Source organism: Gorilla gorilla, chromosome 10 (genome assembly GCF_029281585.2).
Source record: "Gorilla gorilla gorilla isolate KB3781 chromosome 10, NHGRI_mGorGor1-v2.1_pri, whole genome shotgun sequence".
Taxonomy (NCBI): Eukaryota; Metazoa; Chordata; class Mammalia; order Primates; family Hominidae; genus Gorilla; species Gorilla gorilla.
Genome location: NC_073234.2, coordinates 38,697,343 through 38,720,830, shown reverse-complemented (window position 1 = coordinate 38,720,830; position 23,488 = coordinate 38,697,343). Strand labels below are relative to the sequence as shown.

At 42.4% G+C, this 23,488-nt stretch overlaps 1 protein-coding gene, 1 non-coding gene and 1 pseudogene across 2 annotated transcripts in view; 2 read left to right on the top strand and 1 right to left on the bottom strand.

The window, feature by feature from the left end:
- Positions 1-241: 241 nt before the first annotated feature.
- PPM1H (protein phosphatase, Mg2+/Mn2+ dependent 1H) overlaps positions 242-23,488 on the bottom strand; it is a 293,293-nt gene continuing 270,046 nt past the window's right edge. Inside the window, exons 9-10 of the mRNA XM_004053493.5 lie at positions 23,297-23,448; positions 242-4,873 (exon numbers count right to left, since the gene is read on the bottom strand). Of these exons, the coding sequence (XP_004053541.2) occupies positions 4,726-4,873; positions 23,297-23,448 (300 nt within the window). The 3' untranslated portion in view covers positions 242-4,725. The remainder of the gene's footprint in view (positions 4,874-23,296; positions 23,449-23,488) is intronic.
- LOC115930353 (small nucleolar RNA U13) lies at positions 7,391-7,494 on the top strand. Its single transcript, XR_004066989.1, has one exon. It is a non-coding gene; the product is annotated as a small nucleolar RNA U13 (small nucleolar RNA).
- On the top strand, positions 14,734-15,380 carry LOC109029000 (large ribosomal subunit protein eL32-like; annotated as a pseudogene).

Below are 23,488 nucleotides of genomic sequence, written 5' to 3'. Positions count from 1 at the left end.
AGTTCCTCTAGAGGCATAGTTGAAATGTATTAGCCTTTACTGTTATTCCTGTGAAGGCTTATAGTGTTGGCATCCATTCCCTCTGGATTTCGAGTCTGTGTTCGCAGTTGATAATCTCACACTGAGCCACAATACTCTTTGTATCATTATCATTACCTGATATAAAGAAACCAGACAGACCATCACCTGATATAAACTTCACAGTGAATTCATAGAAAAGACAGAAAAAAGTTTTGCTGAATATGTCGTATATACATATATATAATATTTTATTTTAAAATGTCATTGAACATATACATTTCTTTAGCTTTTTCCAGGGGACATTGCACCTAAGTTTCAAAACACACAAAATAGATCCCCTTTACTAAACAGTTTTCATTTTGGGGTTACAAAAAAGTCAATGTTTCACAATCACAAAGCATAAAGGTACATGGTTCTGAAACAATTTCCAGGCAGATTTCTCTCATTCACCGTACTAGGGTAGTTTTGGAAACCCAGACCATGATCCATTCCTTACAAATGATCTCCACTATGGGCCTCCCTGGGTCTCCAGAAAAAAAACAAAACTGGGGGCAAAACAGGAGTAAAATAATAACCTCAGGACTCAGGAAACAAACACAAAATACTTGTGGGAGATCAGAAAAGTAGAGGACACAGGTTCTCCTTCAAGTACATCACAGTAGAAAACTACAGCACATTTACAGCCTTATTTGGTCACTGTCTACCTGGTTGCTACATGAACAAAACTTCACCTAAGATACAGAAGAAAAATTAAAGCTATTTACACAGATAACACTGTGGATTCGAAAGAGCAGTCCTCTGCAGACCGGCGCTCCATCTGACAAAAGCCACAGTGCTCACAGAAGAGGCAAGTCAGGCTGCTCGCGTAGCGTCCTTTGAAAAATCCCAGTGTACAAACATGTGCCACGTCACCACACAAAACCAAAGTCTGCTCAGAGAGGTGGGCTATGGTGTGCAGGCTGCAACCTTTCTCTGCAATTGTTAAGTCTTCAAAAATCTGAGTTCCTCACACAAAATTCTGTGCTGTGGCCAGAGCTTGTTTTACCACTTTCTTAGATTGGAGCACTTTTAGGATCAGCTTGGTTGTTCTTTGCATAGACAATGACTCTCACAGCTTTCTCCAAGTGTCCCAGAAGCACTAACTTACTGAAAATAGAATCTCATCAAAGCTTAACATATTCACTCTGAAAACAGCGGAGCTGCTGGGTCACTTAAGGAAAGCTGAGAACCTCAAACCTGTGGAAGGAAAACCAGTGACCACTTGTGGCCTTATAAAGTTGACTGGAGGTGAGGAAGGGGATATCAAGAGGAGAATCAGAATTTCAAAGACATGGGAGATTTGTCCCTAATGTTTTCATACGAGTGCTCTTGTTAAATGGAAAACCCTGCCTGAATGGGGAAGATCTGAGGCTAAATCTGGATCCTGGGACTCTCATTCTTGCCCACCACCATCTCCCTGTGGCTGTCATTCTTCCCTGGAAGTGAATGAATACTGAGAACACAGTAAGAGGAGGGTGGTCACAGCTGACTTCACAAAGCCTCATGGAGGTTAAGTTGTTCAAGAATTTAAAAAGTAAACACCCCAAATCCTCCAAAATGGAATACTGTGGAAAATAACTGAAATTTCCACTGCTTAAGGCTTCGTCCTATTAAGACAGCTGAGTACTTGGCCTAGCCCAATTTTCACCTTTCCTTTTACACCTCAAGAACAGCAGATAGGTATGCACAACCACAGCAGAACACACCCTCCACCTCTCTGACTGCTGACACTGGCTACAGGAATAAGGCTTTGGTTATCATCTAGCAAAATGCCACAGAGTATGGATGGACTGAGTTTGTTCTAAGGAAAGGAGTTTCACCAGATAGTCTGAAGAGGCACAGCCCAGCAAAGAGATTTAGAGCAGGACAGCCTTTCATTAAAGTAGCCACACACCCCTTAAGACAACCACAAAGACTTGACTAGGAAATCAAAAGGTTTTTATTAAACAAGACTTCCTCTGAGGCTATTCGAGCAAGCAGATTTGGCTATAAGTCAGATACGCAAGATTTCGGAACCATGTATAAATACGTTCTGCAGAATTTCGAAGTGTGCGTCCTTTGACTTTTCCAGGAATGCACCAGCGGCCAACCCGTTATGTAGACACGGTTACTGTTTTAGGACTGGGTGACATGGGGCCTGGGTAAAAAAATAAGGCCAAAACTGAGTAAGCTCAGTTTATAGAGCAATATCAGTGCTGGACAGATCTGCCACGCTTCGTTTACATCATGTTTCCTACTTTTGATTTCTTCATCTCATTTATAGTCTTCCTCCCATCCCCTAAACACAAACTTGACTTTATCTTCTAACTAAGATCTTTCCACTCAAGGGGGCGTAGGAAAACAATTCCTGGATGCCTTTCTAACTAAAACCAGCAGGACTAAGTGCTCAAGATTTTATAATATTTCGATTTAGAGGTTTCTAGAGTTATTCCTGAGACGTGCCATAGCAGTAAATGAATTGGTGAATTGAGTAGAAGGTAGTTGTGACATCTACACCCAAATTCTTACTCTGGTGGCTTGAATAAAACTGGAGAAGCTCAAGGTAGGGCCCAGATAGAGGCCCAGGAAAGCAAATAAATGAAAAACGGTGGGGACACAGGAAGGATCCCAAAGACGGCAGCTCAGGGTCCTCCACGGAAGACTTGCTCAGGTTTCCTACTTACACATGACTCTGAGCGCCAGGGCAGAACAGGGAGTGGACCACACTGCTGTCACATGCCCGAAGGTTTTCCTACAGCATCAGACTCTGCCACGAAGCAAAGCATTTTCCACAAACTTCTCTCCATAGAGATATCTGGGGTAGCTAAGATCTACTGCAGGAGGAAGAAACGTGCTGTCAGATGAAGACAACTCCTGACAAAGCCGAAGTCCCATTCTTCCCAGGCCAACACTTCCACAAACACCTGGTGGCGTGAATTCCCACAGTATTTCCCCTGCCAGACAGGGCACTGTCTCCACACCCTGGAATGAGTTCTTTCCTGAGCAGGAGGGGCTCCAGGCCTTTTCGAATACAATACCGACAACTCCAGAAATGCAGGTGATTTACTGCCCTGGAGGAGAGGTTCCTATCCTCTCCTCTGGGAAGAAATTCAAACAAATATGAGAACTGGAATTAGCTCTCTAGCATTCTGGGGGGTCACGTCAGTGACCTTTTTTCCTTTTTGGGTCAGAAGAATGTTTTAATTACTCAAAGTTGTCAAAATGGTGGCAATACCTCAGTAGCTCAGCAGGAAGAAGACTAGGTAATTTTGTGGCTGTACAAGTCTGCCTAAGAGAGAAGTGAGTTTTATAATCTACTTGGCCATTCCTCCCAGCAGAGAAGCAGCAGGTAGATATAGCATGCACTGTGCCTGCTGCTGCTGCTCTTGTGGCGAACACTCAGATGTGGAACCATAGAGGGACCTTGAGGAGCTGGGACATGATTCTTTAGAGAAGAGACAGGGAGCACAGCATGAGAATGGCCAGTCAACCCATTTCAAATTCTTTTATTAAAGTGCCCCCCGAGGGGCCTTGCACAAAGATGATGGGGAGAGCAGAACTGCTGCTCCTTGACAGAACTCTGATCCTTACACTTTGTTTGGAGTGGGCTTGGGGACAGTCACAAGCCATGAAATGTGAATCCAAAATGGTCCCCAGATGAGCCATGGTGAACCAACAGATGCAAGGAACTTCTTAAACTGCTCTATTAAACACTGCTTTATATGTGTCCCCATGATACAGAAAAGTGGGATGGGGCCAGCCATTCCAGAAATGAAAATCCAGACTCTCACAGAGAACCCTTGAGCCACACAGGAAGACCACTGAAGACAACAGAGGAACTGCTGGTCCACAGAAACACTCACAGTTTCATGAAAACACACTGATTTGGTTAGAAAATGCAACTTGGGAACAAACGTTACACAACAAAGACCCTCTGTCATGCAGGGCACTGGCCCGGATGCTGCCTGGGCTGTGTGGGCTGGAGGAGGTGGGGACAACCCAGCCTGGGTGGGACTTGGACGCAGAACTTCCTTAGCAGGGTGTTGGAAAGTCCCAGGCCTGTTCTATGGAAGGGGAAAAAAAAACAAGATTCAAGGAATGTCAAAAACACGAAAAAAAAAAAAAAATCCCTGCCTCACTCCACCACTGCCATAAAAGAATAGAAACAGAGAGGAAAAAAAGAGAAGGGGGGCGGGGGGCAGACGGCAATCCCTGAAATAAACCTCAGGCTTCCTAGAAGGTGGGCACTTACATTTTGAGGCATGACCCCCTACTTTCCAATGCAGCACTTTTTAACCCGTAGATAAGCTGGCAGCTTGACAGGCTGAAGAGTCCTCTGCCATTTACACCTGAAAATGGCTGCCCCAGCTACTCTAGATAAAATAAATATGACATATATACCCCAAACAGTCAATGGCCACCTCGGAGGCCTATGAAAGGAACTGAAATACAACAACACTTGGTAGCAGCCTTTGTGTTTTGCTCTTGTTGAGTTGACCTGTTACTAAAGAAGAAATGGAAACCAAAGGGTCATCTTGAAGCATAGTCTTTTGGCCATGAACTCCCCGCTTGGGCTGGGAAGAGACTGCATCACTTGGAACTCAGCTGGGGCACTTCCCAGTTCCGTCCTGCCAAGAGGCATCCCAGCTTTCTTCCCCTCTGTCCTCCCAATCCCCTGGGCCATTTTCATGACAGCTTGTTTCCATGTATTAAAGGAATGACATATACAGAAATGTCGTCTCCTGAGCCCAGTCGGTCATTAGATATCCGCCATCCTCTGTCCTTCAGCACACCCCGGGCACGCATCACCAGGTCCTGAGCTGCCAGTGTGTACCTATGCAAGAGAAGCAGGAACGAGACAGTCAGTAGAGCATCAGACAGAAGCCAGGGTCAAGTGAGGCTGGGAAGGGGGAGGCATCACTACAGTTGTATAAATAAGTTTCAAATACACTTACAATACGAAAAAGACAAGGTCATCTTTTCCCAAAATGTAGGACACCTAATGTGAGATTATTGTTTACATGGTAGTGGGATAAGGCACTAAATACATTAGATAATGTCTTACATTATTCACCTGCTCAGTCCTCTTTTGATGTTTTTGATTACATTGAGGGGAGTCTCAGTTTGCTGCTAGTATAGCTCAAAGAGCTGCTCAAGCTCAGAGCTTTCCATGACAAATGGTATCTAGCTTAAAAAGTACATGGGAAAAATCAGAACTTTTGTTTTCAATATATTTAGTTTTAGAGTTATATTGCTTTTGTGACAAAGAATAGTCATTTTCTATTTATGGTAAAAATCATTTAAAATAAATTTTTAAAAGTGAGTTAAGGAAAAATGTTAAAAATAATACAATGTGGCATAAGCATATAGCAAGAATGTGAAGTTTTTTGTTTTTTTTTAATTTTTTTTTTTGTAAATGACTGATAAGCCTTGGTGTGAGTGAGCTGCTTACTTGTCAGCGTCACCCTCTCCTCTTGACCAATGTAAGTTCAGCAAGGGATCCCTTAAGAATTTGAAAATAAGATTGCTGAGATTTAAACTGTAAGCTTAAGGAGAAAGAATGACACTGTAAGCTGATGGAAAGTATTAACATCTAGGAGAAAGACTAACTTGGGAAGTGATTTGGGTGGGTATGGGCCTGGGTTAGCCCTGAGGCATAAAAAAAAGAGACAAAACATTGGCAGGTGTCTATCCAAACACTGACCAGAGCAGAGGGAGTCATAGTTGACAGCCTTCAAAGGAACTTAGTTCCACTGGCAGGGTCATATTTGGTGTGGGATGGACTATTTTCTTAGTCTATACCATTAAGCATATGATTCAGCTTTATTCTGATTTCGTGTTCACCAAAGAACCTCCTGATTATGATCTGCCTCCCTGTGTAGGCCTGCCTGCAGGAAAGAATGAGCTAGTCATTTTTACTTTAAGAATATCCATCAGTTATATTTCTCTGCTTAAATGTCAAGTGGCATTTTGGTTTACAGATCAATCTTGTGAGCTTGGTTAAGGTGAGACCAACTCTGATAATGAATCTCTTTTCTGTATCTTGATTAAATCAGTTTCTGAACCTGAAAAGCTAAGAGCCAGACTGGTAAATCATCAAGATAATAAATGTCACCGTATAAGTCCTCTTGGAAGCCAGCCTGTGGGCCTTTTACAAGGGACCACCCTGATATTGCTAGTGACCTTTCTCTACTTGGAATGTCTCAGTAGTCTCACCTTCAGAGCTGTGAGTTATGGAATTCAGAACCCCAGAAGCCTCTCCATTTCTTTTGCTAAAATTCACAGACTTTCATGTTGAGAACTGCATCATTGTTATATTATTTAAGAACAAGTGCTCTAGCAAATGATCCAGGATTGTGAAGATTCCAAGTTGTTCAGTCTTTGAGGATCAAGTCTATTTGTACAGCCCAGATAGCAGACAGAAGTGTAACATACACTACAGCAGAAAGGATATTATAGTCAATACAAAATAAATACCTTTCCTTCTAGAGGATGGGGTAATAGGTGAATAATTTTTTCTATCTGTATTGAGAGAATTATCATTTTTGAGGCAGAAATCTTTAAGTTGTTCTTGAGGGAAGATGCAAACAGTTCATCCTGAGGTTCTCCTCCTCTTGAGATCAGGAAATAAAGGCCTCCAAAGAGATCTTTGGCTGAAGAGCTAAGTAAATATCTGAAAATCGACATATTGCAGCTCATACACTATAGTCAGAAAAGCCTCTCAGCTGCTCACCTCATTCTCACACTGCTGTAAAGAACTACCTGAGACTGGGTAATTTATAAGCAAAAGAGGTTTAATTGTCTCACAGTTCCGTATGGCTGGGAAAGCCTTAGGAAACTTAAAATCATGCCGGATGGTGAAGGTGAAGCGTGGCATGTCTTACATGGCAGCAGGAGACAGTGAGTGAAGGGGGGAAATGCCACACTTTTAAACCATCGGATCTCGTGAGAACTCACTCACTCACTATCATAAGAACAGCATGGGGGAAATCTGTCCCCATGATCTAATCGCCTCCCACCAGGTCCCTCTCCTGACATGTAGGGATTACAATTCGACATAAGATTTGGGTGAGGACACAGAGCCAAACCATATCACCCCAGCTTACTCTTAGTTTTATATTAAATTGTATATGAGACATAAACACATGGGGAAAGGCCACCAGCCACACCAGAGTGATGTTTATTATCCTGGTGATTGACCAGTCTGCACCTGAGCTTTTTAGGTTCAGAAACCTGGCTAAGTTTATTTGCCTATCAGGCCTGAACACACCTTACCCCAGGTATGAGCTGACTAGACATAGAAAATTATGGTATGCTATGAGAAGATATGCCTGATAATAAAAGATACTCAATCCTTTTGTAGTTCATAAGCTTGATGTTTGAGTTTTCACACTTACGTGTGAAATGTGCCTCCCTTAAACCTTGTTACTACGTCAGCACATTACCCATGAGGCATGGAAAAAAAGAGATAGACACTCAAAGATGTCAAAAAACAGATACAGGAACTCAAAACACAACTCTTTATGGCTATTTTAAGCTCCAAACAGGCCTCAACAGGTCCTGCAGTCATGGAGAAATGACTGGCTTTATTAGAGTCATGAAAGATGAACAAGAGACCACCCCGATGCTGCTATTACTAGTGACTTTGCATATTTTTTAAATGGTCAAAATTAGCTTGGTATTTTTAAAAAGCAAGGATTAGGTCACCTAGAAAAGATGGCTACCCAGGAAACTCATTTCCCTAAGGGCTGTAGATAATTAAGGTTTCATTCTTCAATATGGTTATTTCCTATTCCAAGATAACTTCCTTTGAGATTGCTTCTCTCTTCACCATCCACTCTGTTTTCCCTTAGGTGCTGAACTTCCTGAGGGAAAATCCACTCTTGCTTTCTCAATTTATTACTTCCCATTTTCTTCCTTTGTCTCTTACCGGTAGGCCCAATACCCTACTCATCTGTCCTCTTAAAGCTTGATCCAAGGGTGGCTTCTCAATATTTATTCTACTTAACCCTTTGTGTTCAGCACAAATACTGCTGATTATTTTATCCTTAAAAATCTCTGTTCTTGAATTCTCCTTTCTTTCTGGGGCTCCCATGCCATAACCCACTCCAAGTTCTCCTGTGACTGGGCTTCCATGACACACAGCACAAGTCCTTCTCTCTGATGCTCCTTCTTAATTTCCTTTGTAGGCCCTAACTAAGACTTAGGAAGAACTCAATGATCATTAATTTCTTTTTACTTCCAAAGTGGAACACCCCCAGCTATCATCCTTAGTTAATGGTATCCTGGTCTCTTAGGCAAGAAATCATAGTGTTTTTCAATGCCACTTTCACACCCTGATATTGTTCAATTATGAAATCCACAGGGCAGGGTAGGACTTCTAAACTTTGCATTATTATTATTTAGAGACAGGGCCTCGCTCTGTCATCCAGGCTTGAGTGCAGTGGCATAATCATAGCTCACTGTAACCTTGAAGTCTTGGGGTCAAGTGATCCTCTCACCTCAGCTTCCCAAGTAGCTAAGACTAAGGCATATTCCACCATGCCCAGCTAATAAACTTTGCATTATTTTAAGTGTATTTTATTAGTAGCACATGGCTAATTAAAACAAAATCTATATAGTCACTAAGATGATAATTTTGTTTATTGCAAAAACTGGTAGACCTGTACCTATATTTTGCAGTCATATATACACACATATATGAAAACTTATTTTGTGTTTTTAATTTATTATGTGCTTCTTTCCTTCTTTCTTGTTTTCTGTCAGGTGGATAGCTTTAATATTCCCCTCCCCCAACTGGTTTGGAAGTGTTATTTCTATTATCAGTTATGCTTAAATTTTTAGTATATAAGTTAATCATATTTCTGTCCTCCTGAAAATAAAAGGACCTTAGAATGCCTTCTTTCATTTTCCATGTTACTGCCTATTATTTTAATTCACCTTTTTTTGAGCCTGCCTTAATCATTATCATTTACAATCTACACTTACATAAATAAACCAACATACTAACTTCTTTGCTTTTTATGAAACTATTCCTTGCTTCTGGATTTAATTTCCTTTTATTGAATTACATTTTTAGTAATTTTTTTAACAATGGTCTGTGAGTGGTAAGCTCACCTAGTCTTTGGATTAAGAAAACCTTTATTTTTACCTTGGATTTTGGCTGATAGCTTTATTGTTATGCAATTCTAGATTGTCTGTTATTTTCCCTCAGCAGTTTGAAGACATTATTCTGCTTACTTCTGACTTCTACTCTTTTTGAGAAGTCTGTCTTTTATCATTCCTTTATAGGTAAATGGCTTTTGTCATTGATAGCTTTTCAAGTTTTTGTTTTTTTGTTGCTGATATGAAGTACCACTAAGACATAACAAAAAGGAGCTTTTTACTTATCATGGTAAGAAATTAGTTTTACTCTTTCAAACTGAAAACTTCTGAAAAATTCTCAGCCATCAACTTTTTGGATATTGCCTGTCCTTTATTTTGTAGATATTCTCCATAAACTCTTATTAGATCTTATTTTACCTTGCAGATTTCAACTTCTCCGCGATATCTTTCAATTCACTAACTCCGTTTAGCAGTTTACTATCCATTTAGTGAATTACTTTGTTTCAATGACAATGTTTCACCATTGTGAATTTCTCTTTGGTTCTTGTCCAGATTGACCTCTTCTGACCTTATGATTCTATTTGCACAAGTTTAACTCTCTTCTAAACTTGTTCTGTTACACCCAGGTTTTCTTTGAGGGCCTGGAGGGAAGGCTCTATTGTATTTGGTTATTCTTTCTCATGGTGAGTGTGAAGAAGAATAAGTGCTTCTTCAGAAGGGGTTGTTCACTATGTGCCCTGGGTTATCCAAAGGGATTTAAAATTTGCCTTTACTGAGGGGCAGTATGGATTTCTGTAGTGCTAGAACATGTTCATTTCAGCTTTTTGGCTTAGGATCCCCATACCACAGGAGTAGTATTGTTAGAGCAGGCAGTTAGGTAGACATGATCAGGACAGGGGAGGGCCCTCCCACAGGAATGTCTGGCGACCATCAGGTGATAGTCAGGCCATTGTTAAACCCTCTAAAATAACAGTTGGTCACAGCTGGCACCAGGGAAATGCAGTCTCCCAATAGAAAACACCTGGCCAGGTGCAGTGGCTTACGCTTGTAATCCTAGCACTCTGGGAGGTCAAGGCGGGTGGATTAATTGGGGCCCAGGAGTTAGACACCAGCCTAGGCAATGTGGTGAACGCTGTCTCTACAAAAAAATACAAAAATTAGCTGGGCACGTGCCTGTCATCCCAGCTACTCGGGAGGCTGAGGTGGGAAGATCTCTAGAGCCTGGGAAGCAAGGCTGTGCCACTGCACTCCAATCTGGGTGACAGAGAGAGACTCTTTCTCAAAAAAAAAAAAAAAAAAAAAAAAAAAAAAAAGCAACACCTGAAGCAGGTGATCAGCAGCTTCCTGATAAGGTCTCAGGAGATAGGCGAGTGGGCACATGCACTAGGAGACAAAATGGCCGAGTTTAACTATCATATGGCCTTCCTCTAGAAACACTCAACAGATAAGGGAAAAACGAATGAGCATGTGTACTTCAGTAAGCGCACTGCATATGCAGCCCCTCCCAACTGTTGGCAGGCCACTGTGCATGCAGACAGCCTGCCCCAAGGGAAGAATCAGGGGAGAAGAAACGCAAATCATGCCAATGTATAAAACCCCAAGTCAAGGCCAGACAAGGCACTTGGATCTCTCAAGTTGGCCGCTTGGTCCTCTTCCAAACGTACTTTACTTCCCTTCGTTCCTCCTCTAAAACTTGCCTCGGTCTCTCACTCTGCCTTTTGTCCCTGGGCTGAATTCTTTCCTCCAAGGCAGCAACAACTGAGTTGCTGCAGACCTGTATGGATTCGCTGCTGCTAACCATATGAGGTTTAACTTCACACTTTTCCTGTGTGGTAAACCTACCCAGCCATTTCCTCCTCCTCATAAAACCTCAATCTTGTCAGGCAGCTGCCCTGATCCATGTACCCATGTGCTTCAGAAGCGTAAGGACAGCCCCGCCTGAGGGAGAAGTTTAGGGAAGATTCCTAGGACCTGTTCTTCCTACCCTGTTTCCAGGAGCTCGGATTCCTTCACATGGCTTCTCTCCGCCGGCTTCCCCAGTGCATGTCTATCCCTCCTTGTCCAAGAGCAGTGTGCGTGGACAACTGAGCCGTTAGATGCTGCACTCCCTAGGTGACAGTACGAATGCTCTGGGACCAGCTTCCTGACATTCCCTTCATGCCACAGGAGACCAGCATTGCAGTGAAACTCAGCAACAGCATTAGGGGAAGATGAAGTCACTTGCAGGAGCTTTCCTCATAGATTCATTAACTCAACACAACCCCGGGGACCCAGCTCTTGGGAGAAGGCTTTTTGTGTCAGCTAGCTACCATATTGGGCCAGGCTGGTGGCCATTTCAGAGCTCATTTGCATTCATCTTTGGAGCCACCTTGCCATATGAAATGCATGAAATCCTTTGCAAGGCTGCTTTATGTCAAGACTGGGGCAAGAACAAACAACTTTCTCTGAAGGAAAAGAACTGCTTCTCCTGCCCCCATTGTATTCTCCAATTTCTACCTTACATCAGGGATCCCTGGGTTGGTGACAGTGAAAGCGCTTAAGGTGGCATTAAAACAGGAAGGCTTTATTGGTTTTGTTATTGAGGCTGAACACAAGGGCATTTAGGTGCCATCAAAGGAGAACTGTAGAAAGTAGTAGAAGAAAATTTGAGTCAAAACATACTGTATAAGCGTAAAATATCCAAGAGAGCAGCCAAGAAGAATATGGTACAGCTGGAGACAGCCAATGGGTAGTGGATTCTGTTACACACCAACTGGGACTGTGTGGCAGCCGGAGCCCGATGCTTCTGGAAGCTGTGTGTGGAGCAGCCCTAGTGCCGTCACTGAATGCTGGGCCAGGCTGCATTAGACAACTGTGGAGGAGTTTGAAATGCCCACTCCTAATGAAGAGTCTCCCCAGGAGACATGTTTTGGATTTTGAGAACATTTTTCTTCTCTAGCTGAAGCTTTCAATATTTATCAGCAAAGCTCTGCTGAAAGCAATGGCTGCTGGGCAGGGATCAGACTTGGCAAACTTCACAGGGCTCAGGCTCCGAGGGGGAGGGAGCAGAGAAAGGACAGCAGGGGAGGCATGGAAAACAAAAAGGAAGAGGGGCTGAAGAGCGATGGGAAGGCCAAAGCTCTTTTCATAACCACTGACTCTTAAAGTCAGGCGGAAGGAGGCCATAAATCCTCGATTGTCCTCTTGTCCTTGCAGATTCTGTTGCTGTCCTTAGTTCTTTTCCTTCCTAATGGACCAAAAAAGGGCTCTGGGTGTAAGCGTGGCTTGCCCAGGTTCCAATCCTGGCTTTCCCACCATCCAGATGGGTGGCTCTGGAAAAAGATTTTAGCCTCTTGGAGCCCCTCTTTCCTTACTCAATAATAGTGCAGACCTCCAAGGCTCCTGTAACAGCCATGTGATCTTTCCATAAAGCATTCAGCACGGTGCCTGGCACACAATCGGAGATCAATAAGTGTTAGTTATGTTCCTTATTAGATATTAAATGCCTTTCTCCTCCCCAGGAGTTTTGTCATGAGTCACCTACGTCTTATAGTCTGTTTTCTGAATCTTTCTTTAGCATCTGAATCAGCACAAGAGTGTCAAAAATAAGTCAATTTCAGGCTGCAGGCTATCACCATATCTTAAAGTTCTTAATAGTTCTCGTTGGGTGGGAACTTCAATTTGCCATTTGGATGGTACAGACAGGGTCTTATAAGAGGGTGAGTAGTGGCAGGAACTGGGGAATTAATGGCTTCCAAATATTTGCATATAAAAGGCAGCCTCCATCTGCTGACACCCGCAGTAATACAGTGTGATGGGAACAGGAGGAGGAATCCCCTTTGCATTCTGAACAGGCCTCAGAAATTTAAGAGGTAGAAAAGCTCTCCCAGCTTTGGAATGTTGGCAGGGGTCTATGGCAGTGGCGTCTTGGTGGGTGGAGGGTCAGGGGTGGCTTAGAATAGAAATGGCCTTTGTTGTGCCCAGAACTAGGCAACTCATCCTGGGAGGAGGCACACATCTTAGATTCACTGCTGAGAGCTGGTCCACAGATGCCCCTTGTGTAGCTCTGGAACCAAGTTCTGAAGCAGGTGAAGCTGCTCATGCCAGCTTCTGTCCCCGGTCAGGTTATGGGGACTCCACTCAGGCAGAATACACTGAGACACCAGAATAATGACAACTGTTGTCTGCAGTGCTGTCACTGGGCTCATTGGGAGTTTGTGTGCTGCCAGCAGACACAAAGCTGCAGACTGGAGGGAGTTCTCCACCCCCATGAGAGAGGGTGAGACGCCCTGCCAGGCCTCATCCACCTCTATGCACCCTGGCCCTGGTTCCCTGGTTTCTTAGGTGGTAGGTTTTTAGTTCAAATTCCAAACAGTAACATTTCAATACGAGGGGGGCATAATAGACTATTTCCTTCTCAATCCTCCCTGGCAAGCCCTGTAAAATATCCTGATGTGGCCACACAGCTCTGCCACATAAACACCCTAAACAGGATGGGACGGTGGCTGGCTGTGTGCTGTTAGAGGCTGCCACAGCCAGGACCTCAGGCTGATTTCTGAATTCCCACAGATCTGAGTGTGCTAAACATTGCAAAAGAGAGAAAACTGCAGATTTTATCTAGTCTTCAGACACCAGATCAAACACTCATGAATTTGTTCTTAAAACCAGTAATTGGTATGGTGAAAAGTGGAGGAAACCCTTCCTTTTTGCATTTAAGGCATAGTTTTTGAAAACCTTATGGCATGCAAGAAATTAGTTCAACTAACTCATGGAAAGGTTTCATAAAAAGAACCTTGGTATTTTGCAAAAATAAATTTCATATTAGGGTAATGCAAACTAGCATTTAATACTGGAATTAATGCCTGTTGTCAGTGTTGGTGTTTTACTATTAACCTTTCACTGATTGATTAATCTCTTCCTTCCAAGGCACACAGCTATCTGAGCCAAGGAGAGCATGGATGTGAAGACTGACAAGTGTGGACATCAGGAAGGCTTCTCTCATTAGAGACATACTCTGTAGGGTTTATGGTATACTGGTTCTTACAGATTTAATACTGCATAAAAAGCCCCTCAAGGGTCATGGGAGGGAGACAGAGGGTCATTAAATCCAGGTTACAAAAAAAAATGAGGTGGGGCCAGGCATGATGGCTCACACCTGCAATCCCAGCACTTTGGAAGGCCAAGGCAGAGGCAGGAGGATTGCTTGAGACCAGCCTGGGTAACACGGTGAATTTTTTTTTTTTTTTAAGTAAAAAAGAAGTTTCCACAGACAGGTTTGGGGAAATGAAGCTCTAGAGCAAAGCCTGCACAGTTGTGCCTGGGCACTGGGAATGTGAATCCATGTGCATTTCCAAGTTTGGTTAGCTATTCCCTGGCCCTAGTTCCTCTTGGCTTTGCCCACTCCCTTCCCCTTCAGTAATATTAACAATTTATTCCTTTCTGACAAAATGGTAAGCGTCTTCTTCTTTGAGTGTTTACATATTTGCCTCCGTTTTGAATATTCTTCCCAGGAGAACCCCCACTGAACCTCCAGCCTTACAGAGGGGACAGTCAGTTGTTGCAGATATTTTGCATCAGAAAACCCTTTCCAGGTTTGAGTGCCTTCTCCAAATCATGTAGGATCTTTAGGGCTTAAAAGAGAACCTTACTGGAATTATAAGGAACCAGAGGACTGTGCAGCCCAACCTCCATGACCTGCAGCAACCCCACTCCAGGATGTTAGCGCAATGCATTTCCTAGGAACAGTTCATTTCGTGACCCCACAAGAGTAAAAGAACTGCCAGCTTCCCTACAATTCAGGGCAAACTGTGATAAAAAGAAAAGAAAGAGGGGCCATCTCCTCCTTGGCATCATGGCCACCTTCAGACTCCTTGTGGAGCCCAAGATTGTCAAAAAAAGAACCAAGAAGTTCATCCAGCACCAGTCTGACCAATATGTCAAAATTAAGCGTAACTTGCAGAAACCCAGAGGTACTGACAACAGGGCTCATAGAAGGTTCAAAGGCTAGATCTTGATGCCCAACGTTGGTTATGGGAGCAACAGATAAACAGCACATGCTGCCCAGTGGCTTCCGGAAGTTCCTGATCCACAGCGTCAAGGAGCCGGAAGTGCTGCTGCCGTGCAACAAATCTTACTGTGCTGAGATCATTCACAATGTTTCCTCCAAGAACTGCAAAGCCGTTGTGGAAAGAGCTGCCCAGCTGGCCATCAGAGTCACCAACCCCAATGCCAGGCTGTGCAGCGAAGAAAATGGGTAGACAGCTCATGTGCACATTTTGTGTTCTAAAAAACTGTAAAAACTGCAAAAAAAAAAAAAAAAGAAAAACTTACTGCACTCATATTTTGGCTCATCCATAAAGCCGCCTTTTAATTTTCTGGTTCCTTTGTTGAGACAGTTCAAAAGAGCAAAAGGACTTAAGATACACCAGGGTCAGAAAGATCATACATCTCATTTTTACTCCCATCTCTGCCTGAGAGGATGGTGTGAGGGTCAGAACACATCTTTATGCTAATCACCTCTTCCCTCACAGCACATTCTGGAGGGGGAGATGCTATTTTAAATTCCTTGCTGGGAAGGATGTCAACAGAGGAAGACAATGCTGGCAATTTGTTTAGAATGGCTGTCACTAGGAGGTAAAAGAAAAACAAAAAGAAAAGGAACCTACAGGCAACATAAACAAAAGCCCAACAATCAAACGACAAAAGCCCCTAGTCTTGCCTTTCTCAGGCCTCATTCCCTGCCTCTTTTTGTCCTGCTTCCTTTCTAGACAAAACTGGGAGATCCTGGTAAGACTCAAAACAGGCCCACTCAAAACCTCAGATGCAGAAGCACCTTACCCTTCTCACTGGCTTTGTTCCATTCCCCTTCCCTCAGGCTTCCCACCCTGGGGAGAACTTTTCCCTTCCCATTTTGTGTCCAACAACAGGCTGACCTCCTTTGGTCAGTTCCCTCAGGCTTGAACCCAGCAACTCTCCACTGAAAATTAAACAGGCAAACATGTAGTCCCAGGCTACATATGGAGAAATACGAACTCTCTGGCCAAGGAAGGGCTAATAGAGCCTCTGGAATTATAGTGGGCCTTTCCTCATCACAGAAATTATGACTTGGCAACTTCCACTCATATTTCCATTTGGCATGACAAGATTAGAACAGCTCCCAGCTGGGAGGGCACCGGCTCTTGGGACTGCGCTCTCTTTGTCCATGAGCCTCCCAAGGAGACATCCTAAACTGGTGTGTCAGTGTGGTGCCCTCCTACCAAATTACACACAGGTATGTACAAAGATGGCAAACACATGAAAGAGAACACTGTTTCACATATTCCTAAATTATGAGTTTGACAACAGAAATAGAAAAAACAACCCTAAAATTTGTATGAAACTACAAAAGACCCAGAACAGCCATAGCAAACCTGAACAGAAAGAACAAAGCTGGAGACATCACGCTTCCTGACTTTAAAATATACTACAAAGCTATATTAACCCAAATAGCATGGTACTGGCATAAAACCAGACACATAGACCAATGGGACAGAATAGAGAACCTGGAAGTAAATCCATGCATTTACAGCCAACTTATGTTCAACAAAGGTGCCAAGAACATACATTGGGGAAAGGACAGTCTCTTCAATAAATGGTGCTGGGAAAATTGGATATCCACCTGCAGAAAAAAGAAACCAGAGCCCTGTCTCTCACCATATACAAAAATCAAATAAAAACAAATTAAAGACTTAAATATAAGACCTGAAACTACGAAACTACTAGAAGAAAACATTGGAGAAATGCTTTAGGACATTGGTCTGAGCAAAGGTTTCTTGGCTAAGACCTAAATCTGAAACAAATTAAGTTTCTCTGATGTCCCAATATGGTGTAATTACTAAGGAACACACAGGGGTAGGAAAACAATCATCATCTTGTTTCTCACCATCAGATTTTGCAGAATGCTTCCTGGTTGTGAATCATAATGAACAAATTACATAAATTCCATATCGTTACCACAGACTTCCTTTAACACAAATAATTTTCACATTCATGATCTCATGAGATCATGGGCCACTGCTGACCCCTCACACCTCATCTGTTGACATTCTGCTCCCCACCTCCAAGACCAGTCAGCCACACTGACTGTTGGGTCCCAGAATGTGCCATGTTTTTTCTCCCCAACTCCCCTGACCCCTGCCTCGCTCCTGTTTGTTTATTCTTCAGGTTTAAGTGTAGACATCCTTTGTTTTAGGTTAATGCTGCTGTAATCCTTCCAGACTGTAAACTCAAAGAGGGCAGAGCTGAGGTGTGTGTTCTTCATGAGTATCTAGCAGGCCTTGGCTCACAAAATAGGTCCTTAGTGGTATTTCCCAAATGAACAAATCAGAATGGGAGTTATTTGTTAAGAAGAAAACCTTGACTCTTCAGTTCCTTTTCTTTTTTGTTTTTTGAGACAGAGTCTCGCTCTGTTGCCCAGGCTGGAGTGCAGTGGCACCATCTCGGCTCACTGCAACCTCGACTTCCCAGCTTCAAGAGATTCTCATGCCTCAGCCTCCCAAATAGCTGGGATTACAGGTGCCACCATGCCCAGCTAATTTTTGTATTTTTAGTATAGACGGGGTTTCGCCATATTGGCCAGGCTGGTCTTGAACTCTTGACCTCAAGTGATCCGCCTGCCTTGGCTTCCCAAAATGCTGGGATTACAGGTGTGGGCCACTGCACCTAGGTCAGTTCTGTCTGTTAAAACACTTTTTTTTCTTATTTTTAGAGAGGAAGTCTTGCTGTGTTGTCCAGGCTGGTCTTGAACTCAAGCTTAAGCCATCTTCCTGCTTCAGCCTATGGAGTCACTCAGATTATAGGCACATGCCACTGCACCTGTCTTTACAACCATAATTGTCTAATCTGCAGACTGATAGTCTATTTCTTGCTGATAAACTGTGTTCCCCTTGCAATTTTCCCTTTCATTCATTCATCCATCTGATATAGGATTCTTTCTATTGCTTTGGTTTGCCATCTTCCCCGAAAGGCATACAGAAAACATTTTTCTTTCCCATCCTGTTTGTTCCAAAGAGATCCTTGTGAACCCTGCCTCCATAGGCAGCAGTTCTCGTGGACCCCAGGAGCCCGCTCTGACCTGGCATGTGCACGCTGCCCACAGGTTACCACTCCTTGGCGTACGGATTTATCACTCTGGAGAAAGGCTGGTAAGCAAGACCAAGCCAGCTTAGACACAGAAAAAAAAGTGCTGAGTGCCTTTTAATGCATAACTGGCAGGTGGCTTTGCAAAGCTTTATAAAAATAATCATAGTAGAGAAAAATCAACATGAGAATGTTGCTAACAAGTGGGATACATAACATGAAACTTGAAAGGTGAAAAACACATTCAAATTCAAATAAAAGAATATTTAATTATAGTGCCATCAATTCCTCCACACCTGAGCTGAATTATATCAAACAATTCGAGGAGGAGACAGATGGTCTACCTTCACGTTTCCTGAATTTCTGTTGTGAAATATGTGAGACATAACAACACACACATCTATTAGTGCTTATTATCTATTAGGCACTTCACCTAATAATATATATGCATGAGGTTAATACTGTTGGAATCTCCATTTTACATATGAAGAATCAGAGAAGAGTTAAGAAATTTTCCCAAGATCCTAAATCTAGAAGGGCAAGAGCCAAAATTCAACTCGGGAAGTAATTATAGATTACAGGCTCTTAACTACTAGACTACCCTGCCTCTCATATACCATTTATAGTTTAAAAATAACACAAACAACAATGTACCTGCCATCTACTTGAAGGAACAGAATATTATCAGTAAATATCTTAGAAACCCAACAGGCCTCAAGCATATATTCCCCTTGGTATCTGCCTCTTCTCCTCTCAAAGTAACCATTATCTTGAATTTTGGGCCAATTTTCTTGGTTTTTGTTATAGTTTTAATGTCTATATCCCTAAACAATATATTGGTAGTTTTCACTTCATGTACATAAAATTCTAATGTATGTATTCCTCTATGGCTTATTAAACTCAACATTATGTTTTTGAGATTCTTCCCTGTTAATGAGCACAGCTTTGGCTCATTTTGGGGGTGGGGGAGGTGCTATAAAGTATCCCAATATTTGTTTACCCGTCCCACCACTGGACACGCAAGTTACTTCCAGTTTCTGTAATAAAAACAATTCTGTGAATATCTTCTTGCATGAATGACGATGCAAGAGTTCTTCTAGGAGAGTCGGTTCTTGAATTTTAGCAGCATCAGAATCACCTGCATGGTTTGTTAAAACACAAATGGTTGGTCCGACCATCGGAGTTCTTATTTCAGGTGGGGCCTGAAAATCTGCAATTCTCTTTTAAAAAAAAATTTATAAAATATATATGTAAAGGTAGAGACAGGGTCTCACTATGTTGCCCAGGCTGGTCTTGAACTCCCAGGTTCAGGTGATCCTCCTGCTTCAGCCTCCCAAAGGGTTAGGATTACAGGCATGACCCACCATGCCAGCCAAAATTTGCATTTCTAACAAGTTTCCAGGTGCTGCTGATGCCATGTAGCTCAAAGGACTGTGCTTTTCAGAACCACCACTCCAGGGTACAGACCTAAGAGTAGAACTGCTGGGCTCCATAAAAACACCATTGGTATTATGGTTATAATTGTACTGATTCTATGGATCAACTTAGGTAGGCAGCTTCACTTTGGCTCCTTAGAGCCTTTAAGTTGTAAGAATTCTTGCCGGGCGCAGTGGCTCATGCCTGTAATCCCAGTACTTTGGGAGGCCGAGGCGGGCGCATCACCTGAGGTCGGGAGCTCGAGACCAGCCTGACCAACATGGAGAAACCCCGTCTCTACTAAAAATACAAAATTAGCCGGGCGTGGTGGCACATGCCTGTAATTCCAGCTACTAGGGAGGCTGAGGCGGGAGAATTGCTTGAACCTGGCAGGTGAAGGTTGCGGTGAGCTGAGATTTGCGCCATTGCACTCCAGCCTGGGCAACAAGAGTGAAACTCCATCTCAAAAAAAAAAAAATTATTTTGTGTACATTTATGCAAAGAATATAGACCGAACTAGCCAAGTAACACAAGTCAGCCCTTAGGGTCTCACTCTGAGAAATATCTTTCTCTGTGGTTAAGGGTATCTTTCTTTTCTTCTCTGTTTTCAGAAATCAGAATCTTGTGGCCAGAGGTTTCCTGTGACACAGGGGGACGTTTGGATAAAGTTAGCTCATGGCATAGAGGGATAATAGTCATTTCTGGCAGGTCAGAGGTGAATGGAGTCTTCATCTATGCTTAGTTTATTAAATTAGAAAAAAAGGCTAAAATTTCAGCCTTTACAGTTTTGATATGTATTATTATTCAGGCCCAGGTACTTTCTAATTTTCATTATAATTTTTTCCTTTGATTCATAAGTTGTTTAGAAGTTTGGTTTCTATTCCATGTGAGTTTCCTCTCCTTTACTAGTTTAGAAGTTACCCTTTCTATTATTTTAACAGTTTTCTTAGCTATTTCAACTTGTTTACTTAAAGCCTAAAGTTAAACACCATTAACTTCTCAAAAGAAGCATAGCATGTGAGCTAACACCCCTCCCTTGACAATTTGTACGCTATTTTTATGCAATATTTTAGTTCTATCATTTTTAACCCACACATTAGACATTCTTATTACTGTTTTATATAGTCAAGGTATATTTAAATATGACCACATGTTTACTAATACCTTAGCTTAATAATCCATTTTACTTCTCAGATATTTCCTGTGGGATCATTTCCTTTTCTTACCTGAGCACACCCTGTAGAAATTTCTTCAGAAGAGGTTAGTTGGCGGTAATATGTATCAGTTTATGTTTTGCCTGAAAATTTGTTTACTTCATCCTTGTTATTGATAGTTTTGCTACATCTAAAATTTCTAGATTGACAGTTATTTTTTTCTTAGCCAGCTGAAGATATAATCCCACCATTGGCACCGTTTACTTTTGAAAGTTGGCTGTCAGTCTGAATGTCTTCTTTTTTTTTCTTTTCCTGGCTGCTTTTAATATATTTTTGGAAGGCAAAGGGGTTAAAGTTCTTCAGTTTCTTTCTCTCTTTTTTTTTTTTTTTGGGACAGAGTCTCACTCTTTCACCCAGGCTGGAGTGCAGTGGCGTGATCTCAACTCACTGCAACTTCCGCCTCCTGGGTTCAAGCAATTCTCATGCCTCAGCCTCTTGAGTAGCTGGAATTACACATATGCACCACCATGCCTGGCTTAGTAGAGATGGGAGTTTTGCCATGTTGGCTAGGCTGGTCTTGAACTCCTGACCTCAGGTGATCTGCCCGCCTCCACCTCCCAAAGTGCTGGGATTACAGGGATGAGCCACAGCACTTGGCTGTTCTTCGGTTTCACTATTTTATTTCTCCTTCCAGAGATTTGTCAGGCTTTCTGAATCTCAGGTTTAGTATTGACAAAAAATTCTGGAACTTCTTCCCATCTTCTATAGTTTATCCTTTTGGAATTCTTTTAGAGCACCTTAGGCCATCTTTTTAGTCTCTTAATCTCATTTCACATTGTCTTTTCTCTTTGTCTAAGCCATCTACTGGATTATTTATTAGATCAATTTTCTAGTTCACCAGTGTTCTCTTCAACTAGCTCTAATCTGTTTAATTCAGTGAATTTTTAATTCCTATTTTTAAATTTATCATCTCTAGAATTCAATTTTCTTAAAAATTGTTTAGTCATTTTTTTAGTATCTTTTAAGACTCCTATTTTAAATGCTTTAAATTTTTTTGTTTGTTTTGAGACGGAGTCTTGCTCTGCTGCCCAGGCTGGAGTGCAGTGGTGTGATCGATCTTGGCTCACTGCAACCACTGCCTCCTGGGCTCAAGCAATCCCACCTCAGCCCCCTGAGTAGTTGGAACCACAGGCATGCGCCACCATGCTCAGCTAATTTTTGTAAAGATGGGGTTTCACCATGTTTTCCAGGCTTGTCTTAAACTCCTGTGGCTCAAGTGATCCTCCTGCGTTATCTCCCAAAGTGTTGGGATTACACGTGTGAGCCACCATGCTTGGCTAAAAAAAAATTTCTGAAGCATGTTAAAATATTTATATTTTTGTTGGCTTTCTTTTGTTTGTGTTTTGAGACCGAGTCTTCCTCTGTCACCCAGGCTGGAGTGCAGTGGCGCGATCTTGGCTCACTGCAACCTCTGTCTCCCGGGTTCAAGCGATTCTCATGCCTTAGCCTCCCAAGCAGCTGAGACTACAGGCATGCATCACTATGCCCAGCTAAAAATATTTATATTTTTGACTGCTAAATCCAATAAAGAAGTATTTACAGGTCCAATTCTGATGCCTCTGTTATTCCTGCTGGCTTTTACTCATGGTGACTTGTGTTCTAGTTAAAGCTGCCTTTCTCGAGAGGTAGTTTCTGTTTATTTCTGAGAGTCTTCTAAGGATGTTTAGGTTATTTACACTGCTGCTAGACTGTAAGAAATACTTAACTTGGATCTTTCTCTTCTTACCAAATATTTCTCAAAAGAAACAATTCTCCAATGGATGACTATCAGTGCTGGGGTGCATTTGCCATCACTCTCATCAACAGGATCAAAAATGGGATTATTTCTACTTTAGAGGATAGTTTAGAGGAAGTAAAAATGTGAGAAAGGTATGCTGCTGAAATGCCTAAACACTCAAATTCTTTACCACTTGTATCTACGTTCAACTTAAGGGGGATTTTTATTTGGCAGAGAAAGTACCTCTTTTTTTTTGTTTTGTGACAGAGGGTCGCTCTGTCACCCAGGCTAGAGTGCAGTGGTGCAGTCTCAGCTCACTGCAACCTCTACCTCCCAGGTTCAAGCAATTCTCCTGCCTCTGCCTCCCGAGTAACTGGGATTACAGGTGCCCACCACCATGCCCAGCTAATTTTTGTATTTTTAGTAGAGACAAGGTTTCACCATGTTGGCCACGCTGGTCTAGAACTCCTGACCTCATGATTCACCCGCCTTGGCCTCCCAAAGTGCTGGGATTATAGGCATGAGCCGCCACACCTGGCTGGAAAGTAGCTCTTACAAGAAAGGTAATCCCTTCTGCAGTTTGGTTACTGTACCATCCATATCAGCCTCTAAGTCATGAATTATGAAAATTGCATGATTATTATTTATTTCAGGCATGTCATGGAAGAATGCTTGAGGAACAACCCTACAATTGTAGAAATGCACAAACCTGTGAGGATCATCTGGATCACAGTTAGGAAGAAACTGAGTGATTGCTTCTGCTACTTCTTCATTTGATAAAACATCCCAGAGTCCATCAGTGGCCAAGATCAGCACATCATCTGATCCATGATCATATTTTGAAAGATCGTAGATTCTTACCTGAAAAAAAACAAGAATACTACCACTTAAGAAATTGGAA